At 41.2% G+C, this 23,228-nt stretch overlaps 2 protein-coding genes across 2 annotated transcripts in view; one reads left to right on the plus strand and one right to left on the minus strand.

Moving 5' to 3' along the window:
- Positions 1 to 23,228, plus strand: part of IFT27 (intraflagellar transport 27) — a 553,630-nt gene that overhangs the window by 82,948 nt on the left and 447,454 nt on the right. The window lies entirely within an intron of this gene.
- Positions 1 to 23,228, minus strand: part of NCF4 (neutrophil cytosolic factor 4) — a 52,182-nt gene that overhangs the window by 22,724 nt on the left and 6,230 nt on the right. Inside the window, exons 4-6 of the mRNA XM_082265490.1 lie at positions 19,529 to 19,682; positions 19,225 to 19,295; positions 10,905 to 11,032 (exon numbers count right to left, since the gene is read on the minus strand). Coding sequence (XP_082121616.1) covers positions 10,905 to 11,032; positions 19,225 to 19,295; positions 19,529 to 19,682 — 353 coding nt within the window. The remainder of the gene's footprint in view (positions 1 to 10,904; positions 11,033 to 19,224; positions 19,296 to 19,528; positions 19,683 to 23,228) is intronic.

The raw sequence follows: 23,228 nt of genomic DNA on the forward strand, positions 1-23,228 counted from the left end.
TACCTTTAACTATGTAGTACAAAGGTCTGCCTAATTGGATACAAGTGAAAGTGTTTTTAGCTTTGACCTCATATTATATGGTTTGTGGTATATCTAACAGAAAATTGTACAAGAAAATTGAACATGTATGGCCGCCTTAGTTTAGAAAAGACAATTCTCGGATTGGGAAGTGAATTCCAGAGTTTTGGAGCATAGCAAGAGAAGGTTGTCCCCATTGAGTGTAGGTGAGTAGAGGGGGCACAGAGAAGACCAGAGTGGAGGTTATGAGGGGGAGTTGATAAACGTTCAGAGAGATAATGTGGGTGCCAAGCCATGAAGAGCCTTATAGGTGAGCAAGAGGATCCTAAAGTATGTGAAACCTGATGGGTAGCCAGTGCAAGGACTCCAGGGTAGGGGTAATATAATCACTTGTACCAGACCTGGTCAGGATTCTGGTTGCAGAATGTTTAATATATTGAAGTCTATTAATAGTGGATTAAAGAGGTTGTAAACCCATATTACTTTTTTTTTTTGCAACCTGTAAGAGAAACACATAATGAGCTAGTATGCATCGCATACTAGCTCACTATGAAATACTTACCTTAGAACGAGCCCCCGCCGTGCCGCCCGCTCACCTGTATGACGGGCGACATGTCCAGTCGCCCGTCTTGCAGGAGCGCGGCATCCGGCCATCTGATTGTCCGGAGCCGCGGTGACGTCACTCCCGCGCACGCGCGTGGGAGCCGACAGTCACGGCACGGGGCTCTGAAGAAACGGCACCAGCGGCCGTTCCTTCAGAGCGCATGCGCCAGTGACGTCACTGGCTGCATGTAAGGTAAATATCTCCTAAACGGTACAAGTTTAGGAGATATTTACAGTACCTATAGGTAAGCCTTATCATAGGCTTACCTATAGGTAAAAGTGTCAGAGGAGGGTTTACTTCCTCTTTAAGGTTCACCAGCGTGTAGAGCATTGCAGTATTTAATTAGGGAGAACACAAATGTATGGATCAGCATTTCAGCTACAGTGTATGATAGCATAGGAGGCAGCCGAGCAATGTTTCTCAAGTGGACAAAAGATGCTCTGAAAAAATTTTGTACATGTGGATCAAAGGTTAAATAACCATTGAATATCACCCCTAGATTTTTCAATTTAGACCGAAGCTCAAGTACAAGTACAGTGCCATCTATAGATAGTCTATTAGGACTGGCCTTACATAGCTGAAGAGGGGTACCAATAACCATGACTGCAGTCCTGTCACAGTTTAATTGAAGGAAATTGTGGGCTATCCACAAGTTTTAATATCACAAATACAGTTAGATAGGAGCGAGTAGAATCTGAGTGTCATCAGCATCAAAGTTATAATTGAGCCCATGTGATCTAAGCAGTTGGCTAAGTAGAAACATGCAAATGCTAAAAAGTAAGGGACCGAAGATAGAGCCCCGAGGAACACCATACTTGATTGGACCAACATCAGACTGGAATCCACCAAAAGAAACAAAGTGACAGCGATCAGTAAGTTATGACTTATTCTAATTTGGAGCTAATTCTGAGACTCCAAATATGGTTTGAAGGAGAGAGAGCAAAGATTGTGGTCTACAGTATCACAGGCAGAACTAAGATCCAGTAGAATAAGAATAGTTATCAAGCCGCAATCAGAAGCTAACAGAAGGTCGTTAATGACTTTGACCGAGGCATTTTCTGTGCCGTGCAGTTGCCGAAAAACAGAATGGAGGGGTTCAGATAGGTTGTTTGAAAGCAGGTGATTATGTAACTGAGATAACAGAGCCCGGTCAAAGATCTTGGGAAGTAAAAGTAAGATAAATGTTGGGCAAAAGTTGTTTCAATTGTCCAGAGCCATGTTAGTTATTTTTGGTACAGGGGTGATTGTGACAGTTTTGAGGATTGTTGGTACAAAACTGGTGCTAAGGGATTCATGCATGATATTGAGAATAATGGATAGGGCATAGAGAACTAAAACAAGATTTAAATCTTCTCGGTTGCAGATATGAATAGAAACATTTATGCCCTGAAGATGGGGGAGTCTCTGTTCCCTCGAAAGGCATTGGCTTTAACATGTTCTGCTACCAATAAAACGATGATCTTTTGATCCAAGTGGGATTCTTATTGCTGATTTTGGGCTCTCCTTTAACCGACTACCACTAGAAACTTTGGAAACGACCACTAGGCCATATCTTAAGGTAGCAGCCCAGACCCCTTAACAAGGTTCCACTGACTTTTTTCATCCAGTCGGGCCAGATTGATTGGGAGTTAATTTCCCCAAGTGGCCCTCTCTCACCTACCACCCACCCACAGACCCTCTATCGAGCAGGTCAGTCCAGCGCAGCCATCAACTTTTAAAAAAAAAAAGTACAGGAAGCCAGGGATGGTTCCTGGAAAACAGGTATAATTCCCTGTTTTCTGGGTTGTGGTCCCTTTAAGGGGAGTGATAAGAGACATTGTATGTACTTAGGGGTTCTCACCCATGCAGGGGGACAGTTTCAGGATCAGTTCAGTCGGAGAGGGCTGACTGGCAGTCCTCATTTTGGACCCGGAATTCGAAGGTTCAGAAAGACTTTAGGTGGAAAAGAGCCTCCAAACCCTGATTACAGGGACTTTGACCCAAAAGGTTTAACCTGCCCACAAGGGAAGCTTGAAAACAAGCAGGACAGAGTCAGCAACTGTCGGTAAACTGAAGTGGAGCAGTTCACAGTTGTGAGAAAGTGTGGACTGTCTGGCAACTGAGACTTATGCCCTGTACACACTATCAGATTATCTGCAGACTTTTGTCTGCAGACTTACCTTTTCTATGTAGTGCAAGGGCCTGCCGGATTGCATACAAATTGAAAGTGTTTAGGTTTGACCTCATATTATATGGTTTTGGTAAGTCTGCAGACAAAAGTCTGCAGATAATCTGCACGTGTGTATGGGGCATTAGTGTTTCCTGAGCTCATGTGATGTTTGTTGTACCCCTAAAGCAGACAGAAACCCTAAACCCAAGTGTGGGACTAGTATACTGCGATGAGCTATTTGAGTTGTTTTCATTATACCAGAAGTATAGACTGTGCATTTACCTTGCTAAAGAAATGTATTTTGTTTGCTTGTTTTGGGAGAATAAAATGCTGGCGGGTAATCTTGGGCTCCCAAAATTACAATGTATAATTCTGTTGAGGATCTAATCTGATGACATATACCACTCATCACATTTTTGGTGGGTGAAGCTGATCCAAAAGAGGTTAGATTGGAGAGGTGGCATGTATATTTTCCTGCCACTCTGGTGGCAGAATCTTCCAGTAGTGAAACTTTAAGTTTTGGGGTTTGCTCACACGATGCACTTTGAGCTGACTTTTTCTGCACACCACCACACCACCAAACAATTGTTTTCTATGTGCCCTGTTTACACCATACATGTGCAGTAGTGTGCAGAAAAAAACACAGCTCAATCAACTTGGTAGAGAAACAGAATTTCTGTGAGCAGATGTTAAGGGTTGATCACTGAAATCTAGGCTCTGTTTTTTTCTACACTGAGCACTTACAGGGTGTATCTACATGTAGGTTAGCATATTTCTCCTGTGAAGTTTTAACACCCTTCATAAAATATACTGTATATGATAGAATGGAAGAACTGGTTAGGATATACAGTATCTCACAAAAGTAAGTACACCCCTCACATTTTTGTAAATATTTTATTATATCTTTTCATGTGACAACACTGAAGAAATGACACTTTGCTACAAGGTAAAGTAGTGGATGTACAGCTTGTATAACAGTGTAAATTAGCTGTCTCCTCAAAATAACTCAACACACAGCCATTAATGTCTAAACCGCTGGTAACAAAAGTGAGTACACCCCTACGTGAAAATGTCCGAATTGGGCCCAATTAGCCATTTTCCCTCCCCGGTGTCATGTGATTCATTAGTGTTACAAGGTCTCAGGTGTGAATTGGGAGCAGGTGTGTTAAATTTGGTGGTATCTCTCTCTCTCATACTGGTCACTAGAAGTTCAACAGGGCACCTCATTATGGGAGATTTCAATCTTCCAGATATAAACTGGAAAACCAAAATAGCAAGTTCTACCAGGAGTACAGATATTCTAAATTCCCTACTGGGGTTGTCTCTGCAACAAGTGGTTGAGGAGCCAACCCGGAGGGAGGCCATTTTGGATCCGGTATTCACAAATGGGGATTCGGTATATGATGTCATTGTAGGCGAAACCTTGGGATCCAGTGATCACCAGTCAGTGTGGTTTAATATAAGAACTGTGAAAGAGTCACACCACACAAAAACAAAAGTTTTAGATTTTAGAAAAACAGACTTTTCAAAAATGAAATTAGTCATAAATGAGTCCTTATCAGACTGGTACGGATTACATGGAGTCCAGGAGAAATGGGACTACTTAAAAGGTGCATTATTGAAGGCAACAGAAAATTGCATTAGACTTGTCAGTAAAAGCAAAAAAAGGAAGAGACCACTGTGGTACTCAGCAGAAGTGGCCCAAATCATTAAAAATAAAAAGCTAGCATTTTGTAATTATAAAAAACCCAGAGCAATGAAGATAAGGAAATCTACAAGATTAGGCAGAAAGAGGCCAAGCAAGTTATAAGAACTTCTAAAGCGCAGGCAGAAGAAAAACTAGCTCAGTCTATGAAAAAGGGGGATAAGACATTCTTCAGATATATAAATGAAAAAAGGAAATTAAAACAAGGAATAACTAAATTAAAAACAAAGGACGGAAGGTATGTAGAAGAGAATAAAGGGCTAGCCGACTGCCTTAATGAATACTTCTGTTCAGTTTTTACAGAAGAAAAAGGAGAAGGACCTCCACTTGAAAGGATGACTAATGAATTGTTTGATGCATGTGTCTTTACAGAGGAAGACATTCTAAGATTGCTGTCTAAAGTGAAGACAAATAAGTCACAGGGTCCTGATGAGATACACCCAAAATTATTAAAAGAGCTTAGTGGTGAGCTGGCAAAACCATTAACAGATTTATTTAACCAATCATTAGTAACAGGAGTCGTCCCGGAAGATTGGAAATTGGCAAATGTCGTGCCCATTCACAAGAAAGGTAGTAGGGAGGAATCGAGCAACTATAGACCAGTGAGTCTGACATCAATAGTAGGCAAATTAATGGAAACCCTATTAAAGGATAGGATTGTGGAACATCTTAAATCCCATGGATTGCAAGATGAAAAACAACATGGGTTTACTTCAGGGAGATCATGTCAAACAAATCTTATAGATTTTTTTGACTGGGTGACTAAAATAATAGACGGTGGAGGTGCAGTAGACATTGCATATCTAGATTTTAGTAAGGCTTTTGACACTGTCCCACATAGAAGACTTATCAATAAACTGCAGTCATTGAGCATGGACTCCCATATTGTTGAGTGGATTAGGCAGTGGCTGAGTGACAGACAACAGAGGGTTGTAGTCAATGGAGAACATTCAGAACAAGGTCATGTTACCAGTGGGGTACCTCAGGGATCTGTACTGGGACCAATTTTGTTTAATATCTTCATAAGTGATATTGCAAAAGGCCTCGATGGTAAGGTTTGTCTTTTTGCTGATGACACAAAGATATGTAACAGGGTTGATGTTCCTGGAGGGAAACGCCAAATGGAAAAGGATTTAGGAAAACTAGAAGAATGGTCAGAACTCTGGCAACTGAAATTTAATGTGGATAAGTGCAAGATAATGCACCTGGGACATAAAAACCCAAGGGCAGAATATAGAATATTTGACACAGTCCTGACCTCAGTATCTGAGGAAAGGGATTTAGGAGTAATTATTTCAGAAGACTTAAAGGTGGGAAGACAATGTAATAGAGCAGCACGAAATGCCAGCAGAATGCTTGGATGTATAGGGAGAGGTATAAGCAGTAGAAAGAGAGAAGTGCTTATGCCGCTGTACAGAACACTGGTGAGACCTCACTTGGAGTATTGTGCGCAGTACTGGAGGCCATATCTCCAGAAGGATATAGATACTCTAGAGAGAGTTCAGAGAAGAGCTACTAAACTAGTACATGGATTGCAGGAAAAAACTTACCAGGAAAGGTTAAAGGACCTTAACATGTATAGCTTGGAAGAAAGAAGAGACAGAGGGGATATGATAGAAACTTTTAAATACATAAAGGGAATCAACTCGGTAAAGGAGGAGAGCATATTTAAAAGAAGAAAAACTACCACAAGAGGACACAGTTTTAAATTAGAGGGGCAAAGGTTTAAAAGTAATATGAGGAAGTATTACTTTACTGAGAGAGTAGTGGATGCATGGAATAACCTTCCTGCAGAAGTGGTAGCTGCAAATACAGTGAAGGAGTTTAAGCATGCATGGGATAGGCATAAGGCTATCCTTCATATAAGATAGGGCCAGGGATTATTCAGAGGATTCAGATATATTGGGCAGACTAGATGGGCCAAATGGTTCTTATCTGCCGACACATTCTATGTTTCTATGTTTCTATGTAAGAACTCTCTGTGGATCTGAAAAAAAAGAATTGTTGCTCTACATAAAGATGGCCTAGGCTATAAGACTGCCAAGACCCTGAAACTGAGCTGCAGCACGGTGGTCAGCAGCAGTTTAACAGGACAGGTTCCAGTCAGAGCAGGCCTCACCATGGTTGACCAAAGACGTTGAGTGCAAGTGCTCAGTGTCATATCCAGAGGTTGTCTTTGTAAAATAGACATATCAGTGCTGCCAGAATTTCTGCAGAGGTTGAAGGGGTGGGGGGTCAGCCTGTCAAGGCTCAGTCCATATGCCGCACACTGCATCAAATTGGTCTGCATGGCTGTCGTCCCAGAAGGAAGCCTCTTCTAAAGATGATGCACAAGAAAGCCCACAAACAGTTCACTGAAGACAAACAAACTAAGGACATGGATTACTGGAACCATGTCCTGTGGTCTGATGAGACCAAGATAAACTTATTTGGTTCAGATGGTGTCAAGCATTTGTGGCAGCACCCAGATGAGGAGTACAAAAACAAATATGTCTTGCCTACAGTCAAGCATGGTGGTGGGAGTGTCATGGTCTGTGGCTGCATGAGTGCTGCCAGTACTGGGGGGCTACAGTTCATTGAGGGAACCATGAATGCAAACATGTACTGTGACATACTGAAGCAGAGCATGATCCCCTCCCTTTGGAGACTGGGCCGCAGGGCAGTATTCCAATATGATAATGACCCCAAACACACCTCCAAGATGACTACTGCCTTGCTAAAGAAGCTGAGAGTAAAGGTGATGGACTGGCCAGGCATGTCTCCAGACCTAAACCATATTGAGCATCTGTGGGTCATCCTCAAATAGAAGGTGGAGGAGCGCAAGGTCTCTAACATCCATGTCATCATGGAGGAGTAGAAGAGGACTCCAGTGGCAATCTGTGAAGCCCTGGTGATCTCCATGCTCAAGAGGGTTAAGGCAGTGCTGGAAAATAATGGTGGCCACACAAAATATTGACATTTTGGGCTCAATTTGGACATTTTCACTTAGGGGTGTACTCACCTTTGTTGCCAGCAGTTTATACAATAATGGCTGTGTGCTGAGTTATTTTGAGGGGATAGCAAATTTACACTGGTATACAAGCTGTACACTCACTACTTTACATTGTAGCAAAGTGTCATTTCTTCAGTATTGTCACATAAAAAGTTATAATAAAATATTTACAAAAATGTGAGGGGTGTACTCACTTTTGTGAGATGCTGTAGGTGTACATTTATTAAGGCGCTATCTAGTGGGCTTTACACATCATGGCTATTCACCGCATATAAACATCTCTGGGGAGATCATGTTTTTTAAGGTTGGCACTTTTTTTCTTCATTGGAGAAGAGAAAAGGATGTTATACGTGAACAATGAAAGTCATATGCAGAAAAGTGAGAAGTAGGATTGCCATTTAGTAAGATCAATCAAAAGTGAGGATTCAGAGTATAGTATTCTTCTACTTTCTCTTCACATGGGGGCTTTTTCTTTCTTCTCTCCATGCTATTGCCATCGATTTGTTAGCGAAGCAGGGGAGGAGATATTTTACAGCAAGAGCCAGTCAGGTGATTTTAATGCACCTTATTAAACTGGCAGTTGGTGTTTGGTTGCATGGCCAGCTTCTCACTGTGCTGCAATGAGAAAAGGAGAACGTCCTCTCTGCTTCTCATTGTAGTCTTATAAACTGCTCTCCAGAGGACATAAGCCTCAATATTCATTATTGCGGCTTACCTCCGCTTAATACACATACTCCATAAACGGATGAGATAGAGGAATAGGATTGATACTGCAGAACAGATGTCACAAATATGTCTGCCACATGGTGATAGTTAATCTCAGGAATGACTGTATGTTTTTTTTTTTTATGCATAAACGAAGGGCTTGTTCAGACCATTGCATTGCAGTAAAGCACGTTACATGGCTTGGGTGCTGTGTCCATGTGATACTGCTCATTGGTGATAGACTTGAAGGTTTAGCTTGTGTGTTTCCCCATCAGATCTGCTGTGTTGAATTGGTGGGATTTTAATGTCAAGGGGTGGGGTGACATTTAGGTTTTGTAGGAGGTTCACCGTCAGGTCTGTCTCTTTTTTGAAGGCTGGACTTTTTAATTAATCTGGTATGAGCGGATGTAGACTATCAGTTTGTTCACTGATCATCTTTACAGTTACTCATCAGGTCCGTTTACTTGCTGTTATCTGATTGGTTCATAATGTATTAATGTAGCAGTTTGTGATTGGTTATCGGGGACATTTAAATATGTGGTGGGATTTGCAACCCCCAACAGTCAACTGCACCCCTCCTTCCTGCCTCCGGCACCCAGCCACTGTGCCCAGCCGCCAATCTCCTTCTTCCAGGGCCAGGACACTGCTGGTGTAATGTGGAGGGGGCACTATCATCCCAATCCCCGGGCATTCAGGTATTGCCCGGCTGCCATCTCCAACTCCCGCCTCATTTCTTTTCACCTGTCAAACTGGATAAACCCGAGCCAGGAAAACTCCCTATAATGACCAGAAAGAAGAAAATTGTGGCTGACAGAAACAAGTAAAGAGGAGAGAGGCAAGAATGGAATTTATAGTGGCATTCCTACAGAAAGTAAGGGGGGACTGGGTGGGGAGGTTACAATCCATGCCTGTGGTGGTGGTGGTGGGGGGGGGGAGGGGGTAACATGATTTGTGCTAGAAGGAGAGGTTGGGGTGCAGCTTTTATGATAGATGGGGGTGATAAATCAGAGGATTAATGGTGGCAATTGCACAAGGAAGGGGGGAGTTGGATTTAAAGAGGAGTTCAGGAAGGAGGGTGTAAATGGATTTGAGATAAAATCAGGGTTGGAGGGGTAGGTTTTATGCTCGGAGCCCCTCTCACTGTTCAGGCCAGTTCACATCATGCCCACACATGACTCTCACAGGAACGCACTGTGCAGTTCTGTGTTATTCAAGTGCAGTTCTGTGTGTGTGATTTCAGCCCACTCTTTTTAAATGTGTTCACTTTTTAAAACACACTGCAACCGGATAGCATGGTACTTTTGTGCCTATATATATATATATATATATATATATATATGTATATATATGTATATATTGTGACAGGAAGTCAGGTAAATCTGTGGATGTAGTCACAGACAGGAGATACATTTCCACCTGGTTTAGAAAATTCACCAATTACTATAGGGTGTCGGCTGCAGAGGTAGCCAGAACTGTCTAAGGACGTTGAACAGACTTCAGCTGTTCAGAATAAGGAAATTAAGGCCTCTATAATTTGTCCAGAGGAAGTCTATGGATTGCTGCCTCCTGACACCGTGTGGGGAGAGGAGGACAGTCAGATGTGTGCCTCCCGACGCTGTGTGGGCATGGGAGAAGGGATGCCCCCTGAAGCTGTGTGAGCATGGGGAAGACCTCCTGAAGCGATGTGCGCTGAGGAGGGTAACAAGTGTGAAGACTACTCAAGGTGAGGTCTTGGATCATTTCTATGTGGAAAGAAATAAATGCACTGTTTGCTATGTGAAGAGACAAACAAAAGAATGGGTTCTATGTGAAATGAAAAGCAAAGGGACATGTTCAATGTGAAGAGGAAAAGGGACATGATCAATGGACATTTGTTGTGTGAAGAAAAAACATGGACTATTGAGTGTCTGCTGTAGGATCAGCAAAGTTTGCCCAACAGTAGGTTGGAGACAGACTCCGTAGGTAGGATCCTGTATGTGAGAAGGTAGCCGCCCACAGTGGCAAGGATTTATTTTGTGTTTTATTTTTATTTTGATGTTTTTGAGGCTTGCACTTGTGTGAAGTAAATTGCAAGAATAAACCAAACTGTTGTTTGCAACCACTTCTTGGCTATCTCCCTGTGTAAACGCACCCCCCCAAGGGGTCATCCATACCCGCCACCGAGCTAATCAATCCCACAATATATATATAATTTTTGTTTCCCATTGGGGCTTTCTCAATACTTTACTCCAAAGCACCAAGTTGTTGCCTCTTCCTCCGAGCGGGTAGTGCCCATTACTAAATTACTAGATCACTGATATCATTCTTTTTTCACAAACACATAATGAACTTATACAGTAAGGCAAATGGCTATATGTGAAAAATGCAATACCATAAAAGATTTAATTTTCACAGTTCTAGCTTCTAAAAACTAAAAGCTATGAAGTACTCTCTCGACTACCTTAATAAATAAGTTGGATACTTTCTTGAAATTGGTGCTGGGCTAAAATGTCTGTATAGAAGATGAAGTTATCTTAAAGACCCCTATGAACTACATTTCTCAGTACAATCACTGCAGGCTAATAAATAATCAACACATGTTGTATCCACTCAAACACCCATTGTGTAATAAAGCTGAGAGTGGATGGCTATTGTACTGGGTTTAGGTACCACTATTTTAAGATAAAATTTCCAATTGCCTTATCATAAAAAAAACAATCATCGAAGCTTGAGATTGTTTAGGAAGCCTTACATTTTCCGAGTTGGAGGACGTAACCTGCGCAAAGCACGTGGGATCCTTTCACTGTCAAACGTTGTCTGGTAGAAAAATATCCTCAGGTCTTCATCTAGCAGAAGCCATACTGGGGAACTCAACAGGCCCTGAAATAAACATTATTGGTTAGAAAATATTTTCAAACTAAGCTAATATTTCTTAAATTCAAGAGGCATGTGTATTCTCACTTAAACAAAATTAACAAAAATTGACAAGAACAAAATTACTAAAATTGGAGAGTGCAAAATCTGGTGAAGTTCTGCATAGAAAGCAATAAGCTTTAACGTTTTTTTGTCAAAGCTTAATTGTCAAAGCTTAATTGTACATGCTGAAGTTAGACGCTGACTGGCTACCATGCACAACTGCACCAGATTCTGAGTGCTTCAGATTTAGTAAATCTCTCCCTTAGTGTGCTTAGTGTATTTCATTCAGATCTTTAGTAGTAATCCAATATGAACTTTTGCCTTTGTGCAGGAGGAATAAAGACTTTTGGGCCTAGTAATAATATCACTGCTACTTTTATTAGGTAACACTTTTCACAGGCATTTGGTGAGTTTATATCCTTTGTGGCAATTTAGGAATATATTTAATTAAAAGTTTTTGTGCTTGGAGTTCGGCTTTAAATTACCCTATCAGTACAAAAAAAAAAAAAAAAAAAGGATTTTACTAAATGAAATGGCAAGACTTATGAACTGGGTGTATAGACTGTGTATTTAAAATTAGATAAAACATTCATGAAAAAAAGTCACCTAGTAGCTGGCATCGGATAAAAAAAGCATTTCATTTGGCAGAACTTCTGTGATTTCAACATATATATGTTAAGTTTGTGCATATGTGTAACATTATCTTTGTTCATGTATTATCAAGGATCAGCACCTACTTCCTGGACCAATATGCTAGCCCATATATGATACACCCATGTAAATTCCCCTGCCTATATCAAAGTTTTTATATTCTTGGATGTACAGGTGCATCTCACAAAATTATAATATCATCAAAAGGTTAATTTATTTCAGTCATTCAATTCCAAAAGTGAAACACTCATATTTTATTTAGCTGCGTTCAACACAGAGTGATGCATTTCAAGCATTTCTTTCTTTTCATTTTGATGATTAAAGCTTACAGCTAGTGGCAACCCAAAATGCAGTATTTCAGAAAATTTGATTATTATATAAGACCAAGAAAAAAAGGATGTTGAATACAGAAATAACGGTATAGTATGCACTCAATACTTGGTAGGGGCTCCCTTTGCTTGATTTACTATATCAATGTGGCGTTGCATGGAGGCGATCAGCCTGTGGCACTGCTGAGTGTTATGGAAGCCCAGGTTTCTTTGATAGAGGCCTTCAGCTCGTCTGCATTGTTAGGTCTGGTGTCTTTCATCTTCCTCTTGACAATACCCCACAGATTCTCTATGGGGTTTAGGTCAGGCGAGTTTTCTGGCCAATCAAGCACAGTGATACCATGATTATTAAACCAGGTATTGGTACTTTTGGCAGTGTGGGCAGGTGCCAAGTCCTGCTAGAAAAAAAAAATCATCATCTCCATAAATCTGGTCAGCAGAGGGAAGCATGAAGTGTTCTAAAATGTCCTGGTAGAGAGCTGCTCTGACCTTGGACTTGATAGAACACAGTGGACCAACACCAGCAGATGACATGGCTCCCCAAATCATCACGGACTGTGAAAAATGCTGCATTTCATTTGAAAATCAAGGTCCCGGAGTCTGGAGGAAGAGTGGAGAGGCACAGAATCCAAGTTGCATGAGGTCCAGTGTGGAATTTCCACCGTGATGATTTGGGGAGCCATGTCGTCTGCTGGTGTTGGTCCACTGTGTTTTATCAAGTTCAAAGTCAGTGCAGCCCTCTACCAGGAAATTCTAGAGCACTTCATGCTTCCCTCTGCTGACAAGCTTTATAGAGATATGGATTTGATTTTCCAGTAGGACTTGGCACCTGCCCACACTGCCAAAAGTACCAATACCTGGCTTAATGATCATGGTATCACTGTGCTTGATTGGCCAGCACACTCGCCTAACCTAAACCCATAGAGAATCTTGTCAAGAGGAAGATGAGAGACACCAGGCCCAACAGGGCAGATGAGCTGAAGGCCATTATCAAAGAAACTTGGGCTTTTATAACACCTCAGCAATGCCACAGGCAGTTTGCCTCCATGCCACGCCACATTGATGCAGTAATTCATGCAAAAGGAGGACTAAGTATTGAGTGCATACTATACCGTGCATGGACATACTTTTCAGTAAACCAACATTTCTGTTTAAAAAATCCTTTTTTTTAATGGTCCTATGTATTATTTTAATTTTCTAAGATACTGAATTTTGGGTTTTCACTAGCTGTAAACCATATTGATAAAAAAATTAAAAGAAAGAAATGCTTGAAATATATCACCCTGTGTGTAACACATCTATTTTATCATATTTGTAATTAAATTACTGAACTAAAATAACTTTTTGATGATATTCTAATTTTATGAGATGTGCCTGTATATGCACACGCATTGGAAACAGCTCAGACTCCTTCCCCTGTTGCTACCTTTCAATCTGTGAAATCTGTAAGGGCTCGTTTACACCTGCATTGGTCTCTTAAAAGTTATCCACGGTGGATCACTTTCAGAGATCGGCACAGGAGTGGCTGACAAGCATTCATGAGGCGATACTGTAATCCCCTAAATACCTTTTTTTTATTTTTAACAGCTGAACAGGGGTTTTGTTTAGAAATACTGCACCCCAACTACGAGCCTGGCTTGCAGTGGCAGCATGGCTCTATTCACCTGAATGAGTCCCATTCAATGGAGTTACGAACGCATCAGGGAGGCCAAATGTTGTGGTCACGACATGTGTACAACCCCAACTGGCTGCATTTGCAGCTTAGGGGGGGGGGGGGGGGGGAGGTAAACCATGGCTCAACCATCTATATTTGTACCCTGCCCCATTACCGCAAGTATAATCTAAGCATAACACTCTCACACTTATTAGTCCCCTAAATACCTAATAGAACCAGTGATCACTGGGGCATGGAAGACAAAGGAAAGACTTCCTCCTGTCTGCAATAAGCTCATGGCATCATGCATTCAAGATTCTCCTGCCAGGCCTAGTCAATTGCCAGAAGCTCAAGGACTACTGTTTGATCAGTGTTACATGATCTCTGAAAAAGAATAATGTTGCTAAGCACTGTGATCTTTCTGGAATATTAGTACAGATACGTAATTTTCCTGAAAGATCCTCAATCAGACTGTCCTGCTTAGTCCAGTTATTGAACATCTGACGCTTTCTCAGATCCGTCATTCGTTTTTAACTTACTGCACCTGTGACTTTGTTCTAACTGAGGTTCAAATTTCTGCAATTGCAAGTGAGATTTTCTGAGCACAGCAAGTTTTGCAACTGTCAGTATGTGTGATTGGAAACTAAGGGCATTGTTTAACACAAGGACATAGTCAGAGCACAAGCACATAAGAAACCAATATACAAAAGCAGAGCATTTGAATTCATAATATCTGACAGTAGTAAAATGTATAAAGGAAATTTTAGAAATGTCATTTGATTTTCTGAAAATATATTACATTACTAGAGACTGACGATTAAAAACAAAGTGCTAATGATATGAAATGAAATACTATATTACGTTTTACAAAATATGTAAGTTAAAAATCTGAAAATGTAGGACTTTTCAAATAAATGAGGAAATGTAATTTTAAAGGGCAAAGCAAAAGTGAGACATTAAATGAATTTTTCATGTGCCTCACACAGGTATTGCTAGTTTCAAATGAGCTAGTGGATTGATTTGCTGAAGGCAAATAGGTTGCTCATTTTGCAAGGGAATTTCTCCAAAACCTAGGGAACATGGTAAAGTTTCACTTTGCAAAGAATACCCAATCACATGCAAAGATATTGGAAAAAAAAACATTATTTTGCTTGGACATAATTAGATGATGGAGTCAGCAGAGGTTCACCTCATTCTATAAGCTCTGGAGAAAATTCCCTTTGCAAAGTGAAAATTGCCTTACAAAGGGAACAGTCTATTTTCCCTAAATTTATCCCAATGTACCTTTTTTTAAAGTAGAAGTACAGCCAAAGAGCATTTGGCTGTACTTTTCCTGTGGATCACAGGAGTTCTGCATTCCTGTGACTCGTTTTCAGCAGACAGCAGGCTGGAGCCCGCTGTCGGCTGACGCCACAGAGCCGGTCAAGGCTCGGGAAAGATAGCGACCATATGGTGGGGATCCGCCCACATGCGTGGACTGCTGAGAGCCTGAGCCAGCCACTCTCGCCTCCTCCACAGCCCAGCAGAGTGCTAGAGGGGAAGAGCAGACAGCGGTAACTGGCAGTCACCAACTCTCACACTCAGGGAGCTCTGAGAACCTTAGAGCGGGGGGGAACAGATGCAGCATCGTTCCGATGCTGCATCCAGCTTGGTAGGTATGATTCTAAAATAAAAAATATTCCTATACTTCTCTTTTAAGAATAGGTACAGGTACTATTGATGAAAGGGGCATTGCACTCGAAAGGGTTAGTACAGTAGGTTTCTGGCAAGCTAAGCCACCCACTGACTTAATTTATCTCTTGAGAAATCTCTCTGCCATACTTCCTGGTTCTCTTTCTATCCACCTTGGAGCTTTCAGCATTCCTACACATCTTTTGGCGTTTCCATTCCTTCAGCTGCATTCTCTACAGCAGCTTTTCTCAACACAGAGGAACCCTTGAAATAAATTTTTGGTCTCCGGGAACCCCTGCTAGAAATTAAAAATCTACAATTCATGACATATTGGTATGACAGTCAGTGGGAAGAATCCTCCTTACTCTTGTCATCATTGGGAAGAATTGCCCCCCTTACAGATAGCTAAAAGGAACAATGGTGTCATTGGAAATTTATCTGAGAGGCAGAAATTGCCCATTGCTCAAAGAACCCCTAGCAACCTTAGGAGGAACCCTAGGGTTCCATGTAACCCTGGTTGAGAAACCTTGCTCTATAGCATGGTGACCTCCTTGTAATAGCTACAGAAAACGTGCAGGCTTGTGAACTTGAGCACAGAAATGTTCCCATCAGACTCCCAAAGAGATTAAAGAAATCATGAAATGTTTTGATTTTCCAACATCTTCCAGGGTTTATAACATCAGTTTTGGGTGAACTAACCCTTTACTGTATAGAGTAGCGAAGGATTAAACCCACCGCCAGTTTATTTATTTCCTGTCCTCGATACAACACAGAAATTGAGAGGAAATCTCTACATAGTGAGAGGAATTACTTGCATAGACTGGGCGCTTAGTGGCTAAGTGGTGAGCACTTCCACCTAGCAGCACTAGGGTCATCCGTTCAAATCCTACTTGGAGTTTGCATGGTCTCCCTGTGCCTGTATGGGTTTCCTTCCACACTCCAAATAAATGCTGGTAGATTAATTGGATCCTGTCTAAATTGGCCCTATTATGAGTGAGTTAGGGGCTTTAGATAGTAACAGGAAAGGAGGTAATGCCACTCCAGGTGAAAATGATAGTCAATTGCAGGTCCAGTCCATGGTCTGACCAATGTATCCAAAGAAGAGAACAGTGACTGCACTTCAAGATTCAAGGAGATCTTTATATCCTTAAAATCATCCAACATAGAATAATGAAATTACAATAACTTTACTACACACACCGAAGGGAGCTCCCATGCCTTCCTTGCATCTTGAAGTGCGTCACTCTTTATTTTCCATTACTACATATCCTGGTGACAATGGTCACCAAAACAAATAGAAAAGGTAATTCTACCAAGTGGGGCCACAGACAGCAATAAAATCTTGGCAAAGGGTATAATCCTTCCCTACTATAGAGTAAGAAATGTCTTTGATATTCAACGTGTATGTACATTTTAGGCTAGATAAATTGACAGGACCAGATCACATTTATCCCCCATGCAGTAAAAAAAAAAAATAGGCTCATAAATTAACAGGTCACTACTAGTTTCTCTTTTAACTATTACGTTCTGTAGACATAGAGCTGATGTAATATCATTACTTTGGAAAGGGTAAAAAATGAAATGTAAATTTGACAATTGTTGTATGAAAATTAACTGGCAGTGTATACTGTAGGAGAGAGCAAACTAATAATAGAAAATTAGATGGGGTTCTTGAGAATGGGTCAGGTCTATCTATGAAGATTCGTTTTTATATGGCCTAAATAGAACTTTGTGTAGAAAACAAACCATCTGTTAGCAGGTATGAATTTATTGCAGAATATGCCTACCTGCCTGCTACCAAATTTCTGAAGATTGTACCCTGAGTTGTACAATCCAAGCATGCCTTGGTGTTCAGATGATTAAACTCTCTTTGCACGTGTGTTGGAGCTATGTCATTCTAGGTTTGCCATTAAGGTGACCAAAGATGCCAAACCCAAAGAAAGGCCAGGCGAAGATGTTAACACCAGTGAGGAGGCGCACACCCAATGCATCACTGAAGCAGATATGAATATAGGGGACTTTAGTTATGTTTTAGGTTTAAATTTAAATGGCTTGATTTCCTTTAATGGCATATGTATGATTCAGTTTAATGACAGAAAGGAAAGGGTTAGTGTGCATGGGGAGTTGTAGTATGCTCCTGACTGACATTTTTGATGGATGTGGAATGCAGTGATTGGATTTTGAATTGGATTTTATGGAGCTGTGTACACTTGTGTTCATCATTATTTCTTCAATCCTGTTGCAATGCGAACGTGTAGTAAATCTGTGGAAAGCACATTTCAAATGCAAGCCATTTACCCTGACAGCCTGCCATATTTGACTTAATCCTGAGTCTGTTATTCTTGCACATTACCCCTAGGTTTAGTTATAAATTATACATATTAAAAAAAGCCAAACTAATATTGAATTAGGCCAGATCTATCAACTCAGCAGGATTATAAAAGAATCTTAAAAAAATGTCAACTAGCATTTCAATTGCAGATTACATTTAATTCTTTTAAATATAAGGTTTATATACCCGAGCTGTGATAATAGCATGACCCCTATATTACAGTTGGGGGAAAAAGAACTGGAGTAAGACTTAGAAATTCTATTAACAGTAAACGAAATAACAAGACTACAAGCCCTGAACCTTTTCTCTCTGGAGAAGAGACGATTGAGGGGGGATATGATATCAATGTACAAATACTGTACTGGTGACCCGAGCATAAGGAACAAACTATTCAGAGAAAGGAGATACAATAAGACACGTGGCCACTCACTAAAACTAGAGGAAAGGCGGTTTAACCTTAAAGTGCGTAAGGGGTTCTTCACTGTAAGAACGGTAAGGATGTGGAATTCTCTTCCACAAGCAGTCGTATCAGCAGGGAGCATTGATAGTTTCAAAAAACTATTAGATGGACACCTTAAAGACCACAACATACAGGGGTATACAATGTACGGTTAAAAGCAAACACACACACGCATCATAGGTTGAACTGGATGGACTGATGTCTTTTTTCAACCTCACTAACTATGTAACTATGTAACTATGTAACAGCACTGCACTCATTGCCATGCAGTAGATGTAAAATCATATAAAAACCTGGGAAAAAATGCTGGTATATAAAGAAAGTATGGGAATACCCTTGTATAAATACATTAAAAGGCCACATGTTGGCTATGGCTGGGTTCACACTTGTGCAATGGCAGGCATTGCATGTGATTCACACCACATTGCTGTAAAGATCACATGCGATGTCTGTGCAATGTAAATTCAGCCATACAAACCCAATGGATGAAATCACATTGCATTTGCACCAAAAGGGTACAGGACCCTTTTTTTTGGTTTGCACTGGAATCGGATTGCATGGGTGTTCACACCTATGCGATTCAATTCCTGCACCATTTGACAATACGCACTGCGATCTGATCTAGGTTGTCATTAACTTTACATTGACACCCCCAGCGGTTCGCAGATCTCAGTGTGAACCAGTGTTTGATTCAGGTGCGATGCGGGAACAAGCACTAAATCGCAGGGTTTCCCACAACGCACCAGTGTGAACCAAGACTTAGGGATATTATTGGGGTATGGCACCGTTAAAAAAGAAAATAGATTTAATCGAAGATGGGAAATAAATTAATAAAAGTCATAAAAGTTTCCAAGGGGTAAAGATTGTTGATACAGAACAGATTTTCCTAAGAGTAGCTGCAATTAGCTTAAATAGGAACATGAAAGTGACAATGAGTGAAATTTTTTTTTTAAAAAATAACACAATTATTTCACCTGTGACTGAGATATAAAAAAGGTATGTAATAAAAGTGGTACTGTAACTACCGTAATCTAATAATACGGTGTGTGGCAACCATACCTTCATGTATGCAGTGAGAAGGGGGATGCGAGCCTCAGCAATATCCTTCTTGTTTCCAACATAAATCTTTCCTAGAAGACAAGGACACAGACAGAAGTTAAGGACAGAAGAAGTAACTGATCATCATACTGTCAAATACAAGTTAAATTGGGCTGCAGAGAAGTTCATGTCCCTTGACGTTAAAAACTAGAGGTACAGACAGTGCCAATTACAGAGGAGCCACAAGAGACACAAAAATGTTCAGTCATATCTCTTGAGAAAGGAGAATTTCATTTCTCAGATCACTAACACTACAGCCACATACCTGGTAAAGTGGGCAGGGAGCAAATGTATGGTGGAACTCCATTTTCTTGTCCATAATTCTGCTCTAGCTTAGCATGCAGAGTAAAGAACTGGCTGTATCTTCTGTATATAATATATTTACTGCCTCCTTTTGTTTTAACCTCAATGACAAATGTCTGCAGAAAGAAAGAAAATAACCCTTTATGTTGAGTGCACTAATAGTATTATATACAGTGTGGTACCATACAGCATATTTGTTTTTACTGTATATTTATAGTATTAAAGTTGGTTTTCTTATTGGGGAATTGTGCTTCCAGTTCTGAATTTGGCTGATCCCAGCCCCAACAGACTCCCCTTTACTGGAACCTTGCCCAACAGATACACCTCACTTACCAATAGCTTTCAATCTTATTGATGCCCATAGCATGAGAAAGAGGGGAAACCACTAAATGGGGGGGGGGGGGGGGGTGCAAGGAGATTGACACTCCCAAAAATATCAACAAGGAAGCTTAGACCTCTGCAGGGTATAAATGTACTTTTACTAAATAAAAGCATGCTGTACCCTGCAGAGGTCTGAGCTTCCTTGTTTATACCGCAAAGTAACCTTGCTAGATATATGCAAGAAAAACAGTTGGGGGCTCATCTGGATTGCGCTATAAATTCAACTGAAGCAGACCTGTTTTCTGTGGTGTATTGTGTAGCTTGTGCTAGGTAAAAATGCTGTGTAAGCTGTTTAGGAAAAGCAAGGCTGCAGAGAGGTCTGGTATGCAGAAGGGAGTGTGCAGCTTACCTATCTGGGCCAGAAACAATGAGTGGGAGCCTCTTGATAAAGTATTTGCAAAGTATGCTTCTCCCTTGAATAAGACTTGGGGTGACAAAGTCTCAGATCATTTTATAGATTTTAGCCTTAAGGGGTTTGGTTTAAGTAAAGCAGAGAAGAGGACAGTGTCCACAGTGGGTTGGTATTTTCTACATGCTCTCTATATAGAATCACAAAGAAGGGAGAAGGCAGAGGATGAACTTAAGGTATTAAAAGGCCAACTAGCAGTTGCTTCAGAGTGTGTGCGTTCAACTGCTAGTCGGGCTGATGACTTGCAAGAGCGGTGTGCAGCCCTCATGACCAAATCAATTAATGCCTTAAGGGAAAGGAAGGGCCGAAAACCTGTTAGTAAAGCCAGGGTACGTGCCATTGTCACATCCCAAAACTGGGATTGTGAGGATGTCTCCTCCAATGAGGATGAGGAGATAGAGTTTGATGTTTCAGATGATGACTATGTGTCTTATTCTGATGATAGTGATGATCTGAATGAGTTTCATGCAAGTCCAATAATGCGGAATAGTGCTTGTAATGAACTGAATGAAGTGGAAAAGGGGCCTACCCAAATTGAGCCCAAGGAGCAGCTTGCAGTGGTGACCGAAGAAACTGCAAGCGAGGTAAAGTATTTAGGTAAAGTTAAACCTGCAGTGGCTTTGAAGTGTGTTTAAACTCCTGTAGGCAGAGCTGAAGATTTGAATGAGCGATGTGCAGCCCTCATAAGCATTTCTAATGATGTCACAAAGGACAAAGGCCCTAAGCCTGCAAGGAAGACAAGGCCTATGGTTTTCGAGAAGAAACATGTGGACTGATTTACTTAAGGCAGGGGTCCCTAGAAAGGAAATAGATGGGCTCCCTACACCAGCTTTGTATAAGAAGTGGGAACAAGTGAATGGGAATGGTTTATTCAGCCACATTAAGTGTTTCTGCTGTCATAGAATGGGGCATTTTGCTAGATACTGCCATGCTGTGACGATTGGACAACAGCAGGCTAGTATTCGTAGGACAGCACGGAGAGACATGCAAGTTTATTCCTTTCGTTGGAAGTCAAAGCCTTTCAGTGAAAATGTAACCAGGCAACAGTGGGCACCCTATAACAGTTTTGCAGTTAAATGTGAGCAGTGAGCTATGTTTTTTGGCACAGGTGGAAGGAACATATAATCCGCTTTGTCTCTAATTTTTAAGGTACCGAGCACCGAGAGGTGGACCAGGCAGAGCAAATGACCAAACCGGATGGGATGGGACAGACCAGAAGATGAGAGCCCGAGGAAGATGCAGATGATTTCCTGATGGTGGCCTAATTGGAGTGGACTTACATCTGAACATTTACCAGGAGGAGGACAAAGAACTTTCATCATTTAGGATTTTCTTTCCACAGTCTGCCAAGGACATTGCTAACCCTGTTTAAAGTAATGTTGTACCTGCCAGGGACTTTGTCTGACCGCTCAGATGATACGGGGGTCGAAAGGGAATTTTTTCCTCCCATTGAACAGGGGGTTTATTTTTGCCCTTTCCTTGCAAAGGCTTTAAGAGATGTTGAAGTTTGTATTGCATACACATTGTACATGCTTAAGATAATTAGCTTGTGCATGTTGCAGGCATATTTTTTTTTGTAAAGAAGTAGAAATGTTTATAATGTTGGTAATTATTGCCAATGTATGGGATCAAGAGGTGGATTGTATCAGTTGTGGATTTTTTACAAATGTTCCCATTATATGTGTAATAATTTCTCTAACCCACAGGTGGTTTTAAAATGGCTGCTGAATATTTAATGAGCTATGTGTTTGTGGGGGATGTGCAGCCATGTGTTGCTGCACAGTAACCTAGGAGTGGTCAAAAGATATGACCACATCCTGTGGGTGGTGTTTTTGTATACAGGGGTATAAAAGGAGAATTTGCATGAGAAAAGGCCTTTCTCTCTCTCTCCTTGGATTCAGCTGTGGGGACAGCCATGATGGAGCCAGGATTTCGCAATGCCTTGTTTGTTTGTTCCAGCTAAGTATTTGTTTGATATTCTTGGGACAAGGGTTGTATGTTTAACCACTTTACGTTCGCTCACAGTAATACTACTGCGGCAGAGTGGCTCGTTATCGTCTGACGACGTAGTATTAACGTCGTCAGACACTCCCCCTTCTGGGCGGCGCTTGCGCGCCGCCGGAGGCTCGCTCCCGCTGTTTTCATTCACAGCGGGAGTCGGGCCAGGGGAGGAGCAGCGGCGATCGCCGCTGCTCTGCCCCGATCGCCGGGGATCTAGTGTGGAGATCCGCCCGCCTGTGTAAACACAAGCGGACGGATCTCCATAGTGACAGGGAGTGACAGATCAGACTGTTCAGCATAGCTGGACATCCGATCTGTCCCTGACTCACTCAGTCACCTCCCCCCCTACACGTCAGTAAGCACCAGGCATACATTAACCCCTCCCTCTCCAATAAAATTAACCCCTTCCCTGCCAGTGTCATTTTTACAGTAACAGTGCATATATATAGCACTGATTACTGCAGTAATGTCACTGGTACCCCCAAAAGTGTCAAAAATGTCAGTCAAGGGTCCGATCTGTCCGCCGCAATGTCGCAGTCCCACAAAAAAAATCGCAGATCGCCGCCATTACGCGTTAAAAAAAAAAACACCAAAAATGACAGAAATCTTTCCCTTTGTTAGTAAACGCAATAACTTTTGCGCAAACCAATCAAAATACGCTTATTGCGATTTTTTTTACCAAACATAGGTAGCAGAAAACAAATTGGCCAAAAATTTTTTAAAAAATTGGTTTTTACATCTTTTTTGGGGGGAATTTCATATAAAAAAATGTTAAAAATATTGTTATTTTTTCAAAATAAACGCTCTTTTTTTGTTTATAGCGCAAAAAGTAAAAATCGCACAGGTGATCAAATACCACCTAAAGAAAGCT

Source organism: Pelophylax lessonae (assembly GCF_965119305.1).
Source record: "Pelophylax lessonae genome assembly, chromosome: 8".
In the NCBI taxonomy this organism is placed as follows: domain Eukaryota; kingdom Metazoa; phylum Chordata; class Amphibia; order Anura; family Ranidae; genus Pelophylax; species Pelophylax lessonae.